At 35.9% G+C, this 16333-nt stretch overlaps 1 protein-coding gene across 6 annotated transcripts in view; it reads right to left on the reverse strand.

Moving 5' to 3' along the window:
* Nucleotides 1-363: 363 nt before the first annotated feature.
* Nucleotides 364-16333, reverse strand: part of NR1H4 (nuclear receptor subfamily 1 group H member 4) — a 64482-nt gene continuing 48512 nt past the window's right edge. For all 6 annotated transcript variants that reach the window (XM_087868830.1, XM_087868829.1, XM_087868827.1 and 3 more), the window contains 5 exons: nucleotides 16159-16257; nucleotides 15729-15828; nucleotides 12386-12532; nucleotides 2448-2561; nucleotides 364-981 (listed from right to left, as the gene is read on the reverse strand). In XM_087868830.1, coding sequence (XP_087724956.1) covers nucleotides 743-981; nucleotides 2448-2561; nucleotides 12386-12532; nucleotides 15729-15828; nucleotides 16159-16257 — 699 coding nt within the window. In that variant the 3' untranslated portion in view covers nucleotides 364-742. The remainder of the gene's footprint in view (nucleotides 982-2447; nucleotides 2562-12385; nucleotides 12533-15728; nucleotides 15829-16158; nucleotides 16258-16333) is intronic.

Genomic DNA, 16333 nt, shown 5'->3' on the forward strand with positions numbered 1-16333 from the left:
AAAGGGAATATCCCATCATGGAAGTTGTCTGCATTTGTAAATGCTGCTTCGAGACCCTAACTGTGAGACCCTAATTGCTTGAGAGAATACTTTACTTGAGAATCGTTAACTTTTCTATATGTTATCTCTTTGAACTTCAAAGAAAATAAATGATCCAAGGGCTATTACAAATAAATGAATATTCACCAGGGCTTCTTCAGGGATGAGAAAAACACCATTTGTGTTGTGAGAGTTCATCTTTTTTGTAAATTACCCATCACCCAACCCCCCCCCCCAACACACACACACCAGGCCCAATAGGGTGTCATTCACCATTTAAAGAAATAAGTTTGCATATTTTTCAAACTTTGCTCCAGAAGAAAATCCTGTTGCCTTTATGTTCAGTTTATTGCCAAAATTGAACACAACGCTTTGATATAATATATGCAATAAGGTAAGATGAAGAGCAAAATAGAAATCATCCCTATTTCAAGGAGAGAAGTGAAGAATGATCAATTTAATTAGGCAAACAGGGCATGCCAATTAGAATGAAAGAGTCCCTGAGGCCTTGTAAAATACAATGTAAAGAATGTAATCCTATCTAGCTCTATATTTACAACTGTGGAAGTTATGTAATTACTGCATAAATATTCATCAAAATTCTTTGTGAAACCAGGTACAAATGAAATAAAAGAAAGTTATACATCAGATTTATATTATGAGGAAAATAAAGAGCTAGATGCAGTTGCCCCTGCAAAGCTCATCACTGCACATCCCAGATTTCACAGAGAAGTGGGGTAAACTTGTGGTCATTTACTCTCCATGACATCAGCATCTCTGCATGGTGATGATTGAATGTCCGCAACTCAGTCAAGCGACCCAGGAGACAGGCGAAATGTTGAGGATTTTCAGGCTGATAAATCTTGCACAACTTTTGGAGCACATCAAGCAATGGTTCCTGAAGCTTCTCTACCGCCTCTCGGTCCTTTATGTATTGTCTGTCTGTTTTGAGGTTTCAAATAAAATGACAAAATTCAAAAGTGGAGAAGTATTTAATTTGGCATAATTATAGCAACAGTAACTTGCTTGCAATGTAACTTATAAATGTGCACTTTTAAATGTACAAATTGTTTAACTTGATGAATTTACACACACACACACGTGATCATGACTAGTTCAAGATATAAAACATTTACTACCCCCCTAGAAGTCTCCCCAAATTCTCCTTCCAATCTGTGCCCCTAAAGGTAACCCATATGGTGGACATAAGCATCATTTCTAGTGGGTTTCTTCTAAGTAGCAGACTTGCTGGGTCATAGAGTATATATGTGTGTAACTTTAGTATGTATGACCAAAAAGTTTTTCTTTATTTTAATTATTTGTTTGGTTTTATGGTAAAACAAATAAAGTAACAACTAGCTTCTGCTTCGGTATTATGTATAAAAATGGTTTAAGGCTAACACTGAAATTATGATTTATAAATCATGAATGTGGCATCACTCTCAGATAATTAAAATAATCCAAAAATATAAGCATATTTTATGCAAAGAGATATTCATTTTGACATTGTTTAAAACAACAACAACAAAAATGGGAACATCCTGGATATTCAAACATGGTAACAATTAAGTAAATGATTGTACGTCAATATGATGGATACATATATTTCAACAAACTTTTACTGATATAATTTTTTTTTGAAAGAGGGAGGGGGCATGCATGTGCACTAAATCGGGGAGGGACAGAGGAGGAGAGAGAATCTCAAGTAGGCTCCATGCTCGGTTCAGACCCTAACAGGGGCTTGATCTCACAACCTGGAGATCATGACCTGAGCTGAAATCAAGACTCAGGCGCTTAACGAACTGAGCCACCCAGGTGTCCCATTACTGATATAATTTTTTAATGACATGGAAAATAAACTTTAAGACTTCCTCCGCTCGTTCTCTATTCTGTTAAAAAAGTATGTAATTCCATTTAGGTCCCTGTTCAAATATCAACCCCTTGGAAAGCCTTTCCTGACCAGTAATTATAGTAACGTTCTGCTATCACTTTCTTTCCTTATATCCTCATCTCTATATTTTTCTTTTAGCATTACCACCTCCTGAAAATTATTTTTGTTTCCTCATTTCTCTTTCTCAACTACTGGATTGCAAGCTCCAAGAAGCTGTCTCCTGCCTGTTTCTTTACTGTTGTAACCCCCAATGTCAGGAACCATGTTTAGTGCATAGTAGGGGTTCAAAGTGCAATTATTCAATGAATGAGTGAGATGTTTAGAAAAAAGGCCAAGAAGAACTACACTGAAATATTAACAATGATTCCATTTGAGTGGTGGGATTACAGGCCATTTTACTTTTTCTTTGTGTTGCTGTGTCTTCCAGATTTTCTTTAAGAAACGTTATTACTATCATACTGGAGAGGGAGTAGAACAAACAAATGGCAGAAAAATAAAAATGCAGCCACGAAATTACCTGGAGAGAGGATAACAATTGCTGTAAGCAAAGCATACTCTTCCTGAGTCATCTTCAATTCTGCAATGCTTTTATAAAAGCTAAACATAGGTGCTATGTACTCATCTGAGATACCTATGGGGGAAAGATGAAAAATTGCAGAGACATAATCGAATTTCTGAATGACTGAAAAGTGTAAAACTACAAACACGTTGTACATACATGCACATGTTAATATTTATGCACAAATGCGTAAATAATGACTATATATTATGTGTCCAGTCAAAGGCAGGTCATTGTAAAGAAGGTCAGTTAACAAAACCCTCAAAATACCACCTCATCAGTGATTAGTGTGTCCCTGATTTCAGCAGTACCTTTGTTTCAGTCACTACAGTCCGACAATAAACGATAATGTTCTCAAATTGCCCAAAGAATCCCCCAACTTCACCATTTTCTACATGGGGTTTGGTTAATCTTTTTCATATTAATATCTATAACCAAGGTATAGGTAGCATCTTAAACAACCAACAAAAAATTATTGTTCTTAAGCCCAGAAGTATAAACATCTCCACTTAGTACATAAGCTAGGGTTCTTCTCAGAGTTCCATTGCCTACTAGGGCATAGGTAGTTGGCTGTTCTCTTCAAAGACAGTATGTCCAAAATCAAAAATACCATGTACAGAACTAAACTCCTCATCATCCTCCAAATCCATCCCTTTCCTGGTATTTCCGTTCTCAGCGACTGATGTCTTCACCCATCCAGCTGCCCCTGCCTGACAACGGAGACTTGTCCCCCTCTCTAACTCAGGCAGGTGCCGAGTCTTATCATTCAAACTGCTGCCTCGCCCTGGGTGCTCCCTCTCCTCTCCATGACATCCAGAATTGACTTCATCTAAGTCCTTATTTCTCTTCATCTGGATTACTACACTGTCTCCTCACTGGTTTTCCTGTCTTCAGTTCAGTCCCAGAATCACAAAATTCAAATCACACCCTGTCCCCCCAATTCTTACAAACCTTCAAAAACTCTCAGAGGCCTTTGTCATAAATGTCCCCTGCCTATCCCACCACCCACTACTTACCTACATGATAATAATAGTAGGACCCACATTTATTAAGCACTCATTATGTATTAGGCATTGTTCCAAGCACTTCTTATGCTATAATTCATTCAATCTTCCTAATACCCCATGAGATAAGCACCGAGAAGTTATATAATTTGCCCACAGACACACAGTTGGTGAGAGGTGGAAGCAGGATTCGAACCACAGCTAGCAGGCTCCAGAGTCCTGGCTCTTAGCTGTCACTAAGCTGCAGGACCTTACTATCACACAGCCTTTACTCCAGCCATGTTCAGCCACTTGGAGCTCCCTAAATAACTCACACTGCCCAGTTTTTATATTCTTTCTAGTTGGAATATCATCCTTCTCCTTTAATCTAGCTTGCACCTCTTCGTAATTTAAGACTCCTTTAAGACTTCCTCCACTCATTCAACAAATATTAATTTTGTGCCTGTTCTGTACGTGGCTCCACTCCAGAAGAGCTTTGACTAGGGAATTATAGAGAAAAGAAGGAGGAGAAGAAGGAGGAGGAAGAAGAAGAGGAGGGGAGGAGAAGGAGGAGAAGAAAAAGACCATGGGAATAATAAAAAAAAAAAAAGACTGTGATGTGATTTATGGATGAATTAAGATGAGGATGAATTTCCCAGAATTGATCTACACTAAAAAGACTGCTCTATTCTAATCCAGACCAGACCGAGAGCCGTACAGCTTTGGCCAAACCAAACTAGAATACAGTTGGATTCCAGAAATAAAGACAATTATCATCTAATATTATGCTTCACAGAATCAGAAAGCCTTCAGAATCAGACAGTCTAAATCCTTACCTTTAGAATAATCTAGAGTCTTCCCAAACTGAATCCCTGGCCTTTCTCTCTTTTAGTCAAAATACCACACTTTTCTTCCCCTTTGACTTTTGATCTTTTAATCAATCCCTGTGGGCTGTCTTAACAACAGTGTCTTTGTTCAGCAACTTGGGTGTTACATCATGTGGAAGAGTCCAGCTTTTACAGATTGAACTGAATACTCATGACTAAACTAGATACAACTTAAAAATGCAGAAGGTTGAAGTATATGAGCCTGGAAATACCGGTCCTGGTTCCCAAAAACATAGAGGTTAAGAGTTAGTGAGCTAGCTCTGAATTTGAAATCTGACCTATGACTTGATGTTGGTTACAGTATGTAAGCTTCCATAAGCCTCAGTTTCTTCATCTGTGAAATGTGAATTATATCAATAGCCTCACATGAGATAATTTATGTGGCATGCTTAGCATAATGCCTGGTTGATAGCAAACCCTCAATATATGTTACAGCAATACTATTATTGTTATTCAAGAAATTGGATCAATTTTAGTACATTAGTTCATTTTTATCTCAGGTCATCTTAATTTTAGTTAGATTAAACTCACTTACTTTTATGTTTACAAAGCTATGTTTTTGTTCTGTTTTTACATTCTGCACTTTCCTAGAGATGAATACAAATTGGCTGATCAGTGATTTGCCTCGGTATTTTTCTAGGTGTTAAAGCTAAACTAAGATCTATATTTTCCTGGTAAGGTTGTTCTTTTTCACTCTAAAGAAGAAAAATGGCAGTATCTGGGCTTTCCTCGGCATTCAGGGACTACACCCACCATCTGTGACTACCTGACATAATAACTCATGACCATGCTGGTTTTTAAAATAGTATACAAGGATCCGGCGATAATATTAAAGGCAGCTGATTTGAAAATATTTAATTTTTAGAAATCATCTTTGACTACCTAACTTCCTATTCTGTCTTTCTAAATCCCCATTAACCTTCCAAAAATGTTACCTCCATTAGCTATCTAATTATAGCCAATACTTTTCAGGAAAAAAGAGGTAAAGATATTTGTTATGATTGTTCATGTTGTATGTATTGTACAAGCTAACAGTGAACATAGTGAAAATGTAGAAAATAATAGAATTTTTAAAAAAATACATTTCCTACAGTATAGATCAAATATAAATCTGCTTTTAGAATTGGAGTTAATAATCAGAATTAACCACAGCACCATCAACAAAGGGGTGTTTTAAGTGTTTATAAACCAGCAATTTCTAACCTGAGAAATGTAACAATAATATCATTCCGAAGGGACAATCTTTTCTTGTTTCCCTCTCTCCTCCTTTCTGGAGATTTGCTTCAAGTTTTTCTTTTTTTTGCTCTTATGCCCAATTAGCTAATTTTTGGCCACAAGGGGGGGCTATTTTCTAACTTAACGGCAAAGACTACTGTGGGAAAGGGCAAAGTCGTAAAAAAATAAAGTATGTTTCTGCTCCTCTGTTTCTTGTTTTGTCTTTTTTAAAGAAAGAGGTATGTAACTGATAAATTGTTCAATAACCATAAATAGCCTTTGAAGGAAAAACTATTTGATAGAATTAACTCGATGCTATTTTAAGTTATTTTGAATGTAAATGTCTTTTGGTTCTTAATTAACTTCCAAGTTTTGATTGGGAACAAAAAATAAAGCAGAGGGATGTGTGTGTGAGATACAAGAATACATATTATATAAGACACCATTCCTGGTATTTTAAATACCTCTATCTGATTTATTATAATTGATGGGATCGAGATAGACCAAGAATCTTACTAAAAATGATCCTTTTTGCTCAAAATCACTTAATTTACATTTTCCTAGAAATGACACCACCTCATAGCATAGAAGTTAAGGTATAAGTCTCTGACATACCCTACAAAGCAATGTTTGCCTTCTGCTTTCCTTTCAAACTAAACTCTCTCCATCCCAGTAGTTTCCTTATGAGCTAATGACACCAACTCTTGCTTCCTGAAGCTGATTCACATCACTGTCTATACAACTTCTCTACCTCCCCCTCCTCCCCAGTCTCATGGCCAATGTACAATGCAGAGGCAGACTGAAGCTCCAGCCCATTTCTCTTGTCAGAGGTTGGTGTAGTCAGCGGCAGTACAATTCTGGCCAATGAGACAAAGGGGAATCTCCTCAGGAGGTCTCAAGGAAGATTTCTGTACTCAGGAAGTGGCCATTAAGTGTCTCCATTAAGTTTCTTTTTCTTTTGGCCACCGTTGCATCTGGATGTGATGCCTAGAAATGCTGTGGCCAGGAAGAGAATCAGCCTGAGGGTAAAGCCAATCCACCAAGGATAGCAGAGCAGAAATTTGAAAAAGACCTGTCTTTCTGATAATGTGTTGAGCTCCTTCATTAACCAATTCTGCCACCATCTTTCCTCTGGGTTTCTCATTTGAGCTAATGTCCTTACTTTTGAGGCCATATTGAATTGGATTTTCTGTAATCATCAGCCAAGGGTATCCTAACAGATAGTTCCTCTAACAAATAAGATACATTTTTTAAGTCTTCCTGCTTTTTGCCTGAAATATAAGGCAGAATCCCTGTTAGGCTAGGACACACCACCCATGTTTCAAGGCAACATTCAAATTTAGTTGTTTCCTTCTCTAGGTTCATTTCTGTTGCATCTATCACAATTCATATCTCTCACTCCCAATAGAGTGTGAAATACCAGAAAAAATTCTATGAGAACAGGAACCAACGCTGTATTCCCAGTGCCTGGCATACCGCTTGACCACTAAAAGGTGTCCATAGATGCTTCTCATTCATCTCTGTATCCTCAGTAACCAGCATGCTGCTGGAGACATGGTAGAGATTAGCAAATGTTTGTTAAATTGGGCAATATTCTGTTTTGCTAGTTCCCTGCAACAAAGGTGACATAGTTTTGAGACAGGATGGGGCAAGGGATGCCCTAAAGACAATGGAAACATTCTCATGGTATTAAGAGATTGGACCCTATCCTCTATTTCAACTGCTAAATCCTACCCAGTGAATCATTTGTGCCATACTGATGGCCTTAAGTAAAAAGCTGCCATCAAATTAGCAATTCAAAAAATAACTACTTATAATATAAAACATTTAATATGAAATATTTAATAAATACCATGCTTCCCGTTAGTCCTAGTGGCTAAAGGTTATGTGGCTAAATTAGATCTCACTGGTGTTTAGGAGTTGCCGGGGTTTGGATTGTCAAGTTCCAGATTCATCTCAACAAAATTCACCAATTTTTGTACCCCAACTGTGTCCCAGGCACTGTGATAATACTGGGAACAACATTCTAGCAGTCAACAGATTAATGGAAGAAACAGACACATAAATAAATACATATTGTCCAATACTGGGCAAGTATAAAAGGCTTAGGGAATACAGCTGAGAGCCAATGAAAATGCTAACTCCAATATTAATTTAATTCTTTCTTTTATTTTGAAAATGCCTTTTTCCTACACTTTGAACCTCAAATTTGTCTATGCCAAAATTACATGACCACTTTGAAAAGCCAAATGGTTAAGAACTCCAAATTTTGACTTATGCATTTGCTTCTCTTATAAATATTCTTTTTTCTTAACTTTTCCAACCCCTTTTTCAACGTCAGTATCTGAACTGATAATCAGCTTACATCAGCTTCTTTAGAAAAGTTAGTTCTTACAATTGTTTTCATTTGTTGCCAAAGCTAAAGCAATGAAATCGTGTATATTTAAAGAGCAGAAAAATAAGCACAGTATACGGCACCGAGTACATTGACCATGCGACTGTAAACTCGCTACAGCTCCATCATGCTAACAAGGGTCTCTCATTTCTCTGACCTCCCTGATTCTATTCACTTTATCATTTACCTAAAGCCAATTTCAAATAGCTATCTGCTCCTTACACGCTCTCTCTCAAAGGACAGGAACTGTGTATTACTAGGTCTTTGCATTCCCTACTAGCTGATAGTAGAGCAAATGTTAGACTACGGTGAGTGACAGGTGCAACGTATAGAAAGAACACCAGGCTTTGAGTTGGATCACCTGCGTTCATCTCCTGGCAATCTGCTGATTAGCTGTGTGACGTTGGGCAGGTCAATTAGCTTCTCTAAGCCTGTTTCCTTATCTATAACATAGGAGCATAACACCCACCTCTAGGGGCCATTGAGAATACAAACAAGATGATGTGTATAAAAGCAAACCATTGCACTGTCATCCTGATAAACACAACTGAATTGAATATTTCATTTATGTCTGTTATGGGAATCAAAAAAAGTCCAAAAAATATCATAAATTTCAGAGGTTATTTATATTTGAAGTTAACAGAACAAGTTGCATTGGTCTGTGAAGAGTTATTGTTCATTTCCTTAATGTTAAAATGTAAACTCATTCAATGTTAGCAATTTCAGTGCTGTCATATTTTATGGTATCATATGATTATTCCTAGTTTTAATAAATATTTAAGCTTTAAAACCTACTTTGCATAATAGTACATTAGGAATAATATAATTGAGGCACTAGAATTATATAGAAATAGCTCAACCACAGGTTATGTCAGACATAATGTTCTGAAGCCTCAATTAACATAAATAAACACTATAACCCTCATTAAGGAAATGTATCTCAGGAGACAGTACTTTTGTGTATGTAATTGGGATTTAATAATAGCAAACAAAAGACTATGAATTTGAAGAACAAGAAAGGAAATTTCACGTTATATTCTTTAAAGAGTTCTGTAGGCATAGACAGGACAAATTTGAGATGCTATGTTTCTCTAGAATTAAATGTACAATAGAAAGAAGAATGTGTTATATTTGCATAAGAATAAAAAGTTACTCTGAAAGGTCATCTTGCAAGATCAGGTTTTTATGTGGTGTGTGGAAGAGGCAATGTTCTGAAAATCCATTGGGAGAAGCAAATTCATAAATATTAATAAATGGAAGCATCATTATAGATAATAAAACACGAAGCAGCATGTGAGTTTGGATGGTTTTTATTGTCACAATATGTGGCTGATGTTTAGGTAAAGTAATGTACTTGCGAACTAGAGGCATGCATATTTATTTATACAGTTTGTATTCTGGAAAACTTCATTCTTGAACTTTTCTGCAACTTGCAAAATCGCAAGTTCTGAAACCTATGTTAATCAAGCAAGGGGTTTTTTTTTTTCTATTTTATTACCTGTATTTAACCTGCAAGACCCTCACCACTTCTCACCTAGTTATTGCATTGATTTCTTTATAGACTTGTCTCAATCCCTCTAAAACTCCCTTCATATTACTGCTTGAAAGACCTTTCTATAGTACTCCTAGGGTCATGTTACATCTGCTCAGTACATTACAAAGACTCCTCATTATACAAGAACTACATTAAACTATTTTTATGGTGTTCGATGTCCTTAAATATCTAGCATTTACTACATTTCACCTTCAGAAATACTATTTTTCAGCAATATCAAGGTATTTGTGAGTCCAACACATGGACGCTCTCTCGCATCTCCACCACTTTGCACCTGCAATTTCTATATTATTATTTAATGACTATAGCTCTTGGAGTGCCTTTCTCAGATTTTTGTGGCTTGACGAGGTCTTAACCATCCTCCATGATTCACTTGTCAACTTTGTAAGCCTTTTCTGACTCAGCAAGTAGACTCAGGGGAGGCAAACACATCTTTCTGCTTCAATTTCATTTCATAGTCCCTGTTACACTGTACATTGTTTTGGAAACCTTTGCTTATACCTCTTCCCCATTAGTCTGTAAGCTCCTGGGGGACAAAGATCCTATTTCCTCATCTCCATACCCTCAATTATTATACAGTGCTTGGCACAAATCAAGTATTCAATGTATATTTGTTGAACAGAAAGATTTCCTTTATTGTGCCTATTGATTAGTAACTCATTTCCCCCTCCTACTCAGTGGGCATAAAGTTTCAGTTAAGCAAGATGAATTATCTGCTATACAACATTGTTCCCTGTAGGCAACAATGCTGAATTGTACACTTAAAATTTTGCTAATAGTGTAGCTCTCGTGCTAAGTGTTCTTATCACAATAAAAATAAATCAAGATACTCTAGGAGCTGCCCAAGTGACTGGCTAAACCAGCAGTCAGAAAAATTGATTAGTTAAGAGAAGACAAGCAGTAAGACTAATAGAACTGAATGGTGCCTTTGAGGTTACCTGATTCAACCCTTCTCCCTCACCCCTAGCCTCCTGATGGATGGACAGATGAATGAACACACACACACACACACAACTATACATCCCAGAACATGTAAAATAAAATCTTGTCCAGAATAAGAATCCATATTTCTTGATAATATACTGTCTTTCAAAGGGTGAAAATCTCCAACAATATATTTCTCAGACTCTTTCCCTTCTTTCCATTTCTTCCGGGAGCATGTCCTTGAAACTGAGAGCTGTCTCCCATCCTGGCTTATCCTGACATTGTTGCAAGACTCGTAAAACATGACTGATGTTTTCCCTCCCTTGCTCAAAAATTTTCAGTGTTTCCCTATTTCTTAGAAAATAAAGAATAAAGCCTTTAGCCTAGAATTGAAGGCCCTCAACCATTTGATTCTGACTTTTAAAAAATTCTATTTCCCTTTGATGTAACCCTTAATCCAATCAAACAACTATTCATTCTTCTTTGTGTGCATAACCTGAGCTTTCTTGCCTCAGTCCTTTGTTTCTACTGGTCCTTCTCTCTCGTATCTCCACACTGAATATTCATACCTAATATCATTCAAGGCCCAGCTTGCCAATGAAATCTGTCCAGAGCCCTACCAACTAGAAGTCACCCCTACCTCATTTCTCTTCCACATTTTATTATAACTATTAATGTACAGTTCATGTCTTCCTACTAGACTATAAGCTTCCTAAGAGAAGGAGCATGCCTGATTCCTCTCTTTCACTACCTCCACAGTACCTTGCCCTTAAATATATGTTAAACTAATAAATCAATGGCTATATATGAATAATGCATCTTTTTTTAAAATGTGTATTCTTTAAATCTATCAATGATGATAATTATGCTGTCAGTGCTTATGAGAAGAAAACACAACAACTACGGGATGGCTGCTTTTAAAAAATAATTTCCAATTTTTCAATTATTTTCCTTATATTGCAAGTGCAGGACTTCCTAAAAACTTTCCATCCAATCTCTATTCTAAAACACTGATTTTATAAGTATTTAAAATTGTTCTAGTCATTCATGAAAGGATACTACTTTGGGAAGAAAGGAACCTGAGCCATCATTTCATCTCATTTCATCATTTCATCCCTCCCCTCGCAATCCATGTATACAGTATCTCAGGAAAGTAAAAACTTATCCTATTTTAAGACTCTTCTAAGGTAAATTACACAGAATTCCTGGAAATTTATTCCAATGTTTCCTAGCCCGTTCTGTCACAGTATTCCTTGATAATAAGTTCAACTCATACTACTATTTCATTTTGTCTCTTGAGAGGTCATGTAGCATAGCAGTGTAGACACACGGCTTCTGAAGTCAGACTTCCTGTCTGTCTCAGGGAAAGTTATTAACAACACCCTGTGTCAGTTTCCTCATCTATTAACTTTGAATAATAATAGTACTTATTTCATAGGACTTTGCAAGGATTTGAAGAAATCATATAGGTAAGGTATTTAGAACAGTGTCTAAAACCTAGTAAATGTTGTATAAATATTGCTATTAATAATTCATTTTATTTTACTTTGAATACAGAATGGATAATAGTTTGATCCATATTCATTCATACATGAAGGTTTTGAACAAATGAATTTTTTTGACTGAATAATCTTAGCTCCTGTGTACTATGTTTTTTATCAGACTAATTTTTCAAACTTTAAAAAATTCCTCCTTTTGCCCTTTATCTTAATATAGGGCAAAGAGTATTTTTGGTATTTTGCTAATACAACAAGGATTTTTGAACCAACCCTCTAAAGATCTCGTCTATTTAACACATAGCTTTTTAGAGCCGTTCTCCGTACTAGTCGCGATGGACACATAACCTTGCATAGGATAGGCAAGAAGCCTGCCTTCATGTCATGTACAAATTCTTACTTGCAGGAGCAAATTTCTTTACCATTAACCAAATCACTTACCACTCTTCCGAACTCTTTCTTCCAATAGGTCAGCATGTCCAGCTGGAAGTTTCTTATTGAAAATCTCAGCTGAACGGAGGCACATAGCTTCAACTGCAGACCCTTTCAGCAAAGCAATCTGATCTTCATGGTCCAAAGTCTGAAATCCTGGAGGAAGATGATAATCAAATCAGTATGAGGGAATTGTGAATTCTATATAACAATATTTCATCATCACTATCATCCCCATTGATAAAGCATTTCCATAAAGTGATTTTATAATTGTTTTAAGATTGGTCAGATCAACACCAAAAATACATATTATGGCAGAACAGTCTGATCCAGATGAAGCAACCCTCAGAAATTACAAGCAAATAGATTCTCTTTGAGCCATTATGTTAGTCACTTCTGGTGTCATAAGGTCAACTCTGCAGAATGGAAGCATCCACAAACCAGAAAAAAATCTTTACATGTATCCAGACATTCAATGGAATATTTGTCTGACTCATTAGTCAATCTGGAGAATGGGGGCATTAACAACAACAAAAAAAACAACACCAAACAAACAAGGTCATGTTAAGATGTCTGTTCTGAGCTCCGCACTGTATCACTCAGGGTAGAAAAAAATCAGAGAAATATGGGAATGAATTGATAACCTGAAGGAACATAACACCACTTGGAAAATCCAAAGTCCTTATCCTGGCTTATATACCACAGTCCCCAGCAGCCTCTCTGACATCATTTCTTCCTCGTCCTTCCCCTCACTCACTGTGCTCTAGCTACACTGACCCTTGACTCTGCTGTGAACATACAAGCTTGCTTTGGGGGTAAATGCCCTTCCCCAGCTGTCCCCATGTCTCACTCCCCCACTGTATGCAGATCTGTGCTTCAAGGTAATCCTACTAAAATAATACTCCCCAGAATTCACTGGTTCCTACCTGCTTTATTTTTTATTCATAGAATTTACCACTACCTGACATAATACATTTATTTGCATATTTGTTAATTTTCTGCCACATTGTCACATCTAATAGAGTATAAACTTCTTGGGGGGCAGAGACTGCCATTTTGTTCACTTTTGTAGCCCCAGTGCCTGGCACATAATTGATATCCAAGAATTATTTGTTGAATAATTGGATAACTGAATAAATGGGAAACAAACACAAGATCCTATGTACAGGTATACACACATGCATACAACACATTAAGGATAAACTAATACTATCAGGGTCCAAATGATTAGAAAAGTATTAAATAACAATGGGAGTTTAGAGAAGAGAGTAATGAGAAGGATTAAGAGCCTAATGGCTCCTGCAAGGTCTCCAGCACCCTGGACAGTGCCTGGCACAGCTCACCTCTTTCTTTCACAAACACCATTTCATTTTTGGAATTATAGCACTATTATTACTATTTATAATAATGTCATTTCCATTATTATTGTTAAAATATTAATTTTAACTATATTGTTAGTATTGTTAAAATTTCTTTCTCAGGAGTTTTGGGTCTTTGATTTCCTTCTGCATTTTAATTTTTTCCTTTTTAAAAGGTTTTTTTATTTTTTAAATTTTTTTAAAGTTTAGTTTTAAGTAATTTCTACTCCCAAAGTGAGGCTCGAACTCACAACCCCAAAATTAAGAGTCACATGCTCTCTCAACTGAGCCAGCCAAGTGCCCTTGCTTTACTCATTAAACACACATTAATTGTACTCTATCCTCCCCTCAGGAACTAGTCTAAGCATGGGGAAAAAAGAGGTGTGTCAGTTATTGCTGTTGCCTTCACATAAGCTACCTTTTATGAATAAGATTTTTTTTCTTCTATTATTTTGTGGTTCAAGACCAACAGACCATTTGAACTGAAAAACTCTCTTTTCACAAACAGCCAAAAACATCATATTTCTCCCTTTCCCAATTCCTCCTCCCACACTTTCCAGTCTTGTATAATCTTGTTTTTGATCAAGATTGCCTTAATTAGCATATAACAAATTAAATCCTCCTTTCATTGTTAATAAAGAAATGAGAGAATATTAATGTTAAAATGATAATGAGAACTTTCTCCTCACATTTTATGAGTTTTATGTAGGCTTATGTCTACCAATGACACTTTAATAAAATAACAGCCTAATGCCAGCCAAAGAAGACAAATCAACCTGTCTAATTAAAATCTTACATCAGAAGTCACCTTCTATAATTTAATATTATAGGGCTATGCTGTTGTACAAGATATTAATTATACTCTTCTAGATCATGGAATTCTATTTTTTAATATATTTTTTAAACACTGAAACAAATGTATTGGCTTAGATAGCATTGATAATGTAACTGGAAGAGTTGGGAAGCTGGGAGCTAAGAATCTTGAATTCTAGTTTCTGTACTGGCACCATCCAACTGACTATGGATAGGTTCCTCTCCCTCTTTCCACAAATATAATTGTTCATTAAGCCCTATCAATTTTTGAATCTCTCTTCATTATGTTTTCTTTTCAGTCTCCCACTGTTATTGTTTTATTTCAAGCCCTCTGCCTTGACTGTAACAGTAGCATCCTAACTGATCCCTCCTCTCTGGTCCCTCCCCATTCAAATCCATCTTATATAAAACTGACCAAGTCATATCTGTATAATATAAATCCATTACATCCCTGTCAACACAAACAACAACAAAGAGATACCAAAAGTTCTCTATCGTCCAGGAGATGATGATTAAATTCCTTAGTTAGTCCCTTATCAGTCTGGTACCAACTACCTATGTCTAACCAAGGAGCCCGCCACACGATGCTGCAGTCACATTGAATTTTCCTCTCTCATCTCTAATAATCCTATTTTTGTTAATGTCTTACATTTTACATTTTCACAAGCAGATCTCTCGACTTGGAAGGTGCCTTCTCTTCTGTACCACCAGGAAAATTGCTTTATCTTTTAGATCCAATTAAAATACTATTTTCTTTGAAGTCTCCCTGTCTTTCTCAGATACAATTAGCAACCACTTCCTCTCTGTCAAACAGCACTTTGTATATAATTTTTTTATTATAGCCTTTCTTTAATCAGTCCCCTTGAAGGTAATAGCTAGGTACTTAGTATGAAATAAGTATCAACAAATGTTTATTAAATGAATAAATGGATGAATGACAACATTGCAAAGCCTCGATTTCTTAGTCTATCAATTCAGAAGAACTATTATAAATGATTTCACATATCTTATCTGGTTCTAACATTTCATGTCTGTAGTAGTTAGACACATTAATTAATTTATTTTTTTAAATTTAAATCAGATGTAAAATAATCCCTGCTTTACAATGAACAGATCTGACTCTCTCAATGTCACAAGAATATCGCACAGTATAACAGAAAAGTATCTACATGTAAAAATACCTGGCAGTTTTTTTGTGAATTCTACGAGAATCTGTACATGACTAGTTGCCATTTCAGTTAAAATGAGAAAGTTTTCTTCTGCACTGAATTCTTCTTTTAACTAAATTTTAAGGGAAAAAAACCAAATGATTAATAAGTAGATAAAAGGATAAATCAGTACAAAATCATTAGACTAAAGAACCAGATTTGGATAATAAAATTTAAATTCCAGCTCATATCTTTTAAATCCTTGGAGAACAATTACTATAACCTAGATAGACATGAGACTTCTTATTCTTTAATGCTGCTAAAAGTTTAAATGTATAAACTAAATTCTCAGCTCTAATTATTTCAAAATAACAAATGCATATATGAATTCTACCACCCAGGTACTAAAAGCTCCAGAAAATATTAACTTTAAACCTATGTATTTTCAGATATTTGTACGTACAATTTTATTTGTTATTTCCTGAGGCATCTTCTGTTTGCTGTATGAATCCATAATATAATGCAGAAGATTCTGTTGATCTGGGGTGAGTTCAGTTTTCTCCTACACTGGCAAAAAAATACAAGGTGTTAGGGAAGATGGTTATTAGGCATTTTTTGTATATGTGCAAACTAATCTC

This window comes from Ursus americanus, chromosome 17 (genome assembly GCF_024610735.1).
Source record: "Ursus americanus isolate L20-20 chromosome 17, mUrsAme1.1.p, whole genome shotgun sequence".
NCBI lineage: Eukaryota > Metazoa > Chordata > Mammalia > Carnivora > Ursidae > Ursus > Ursus americanus.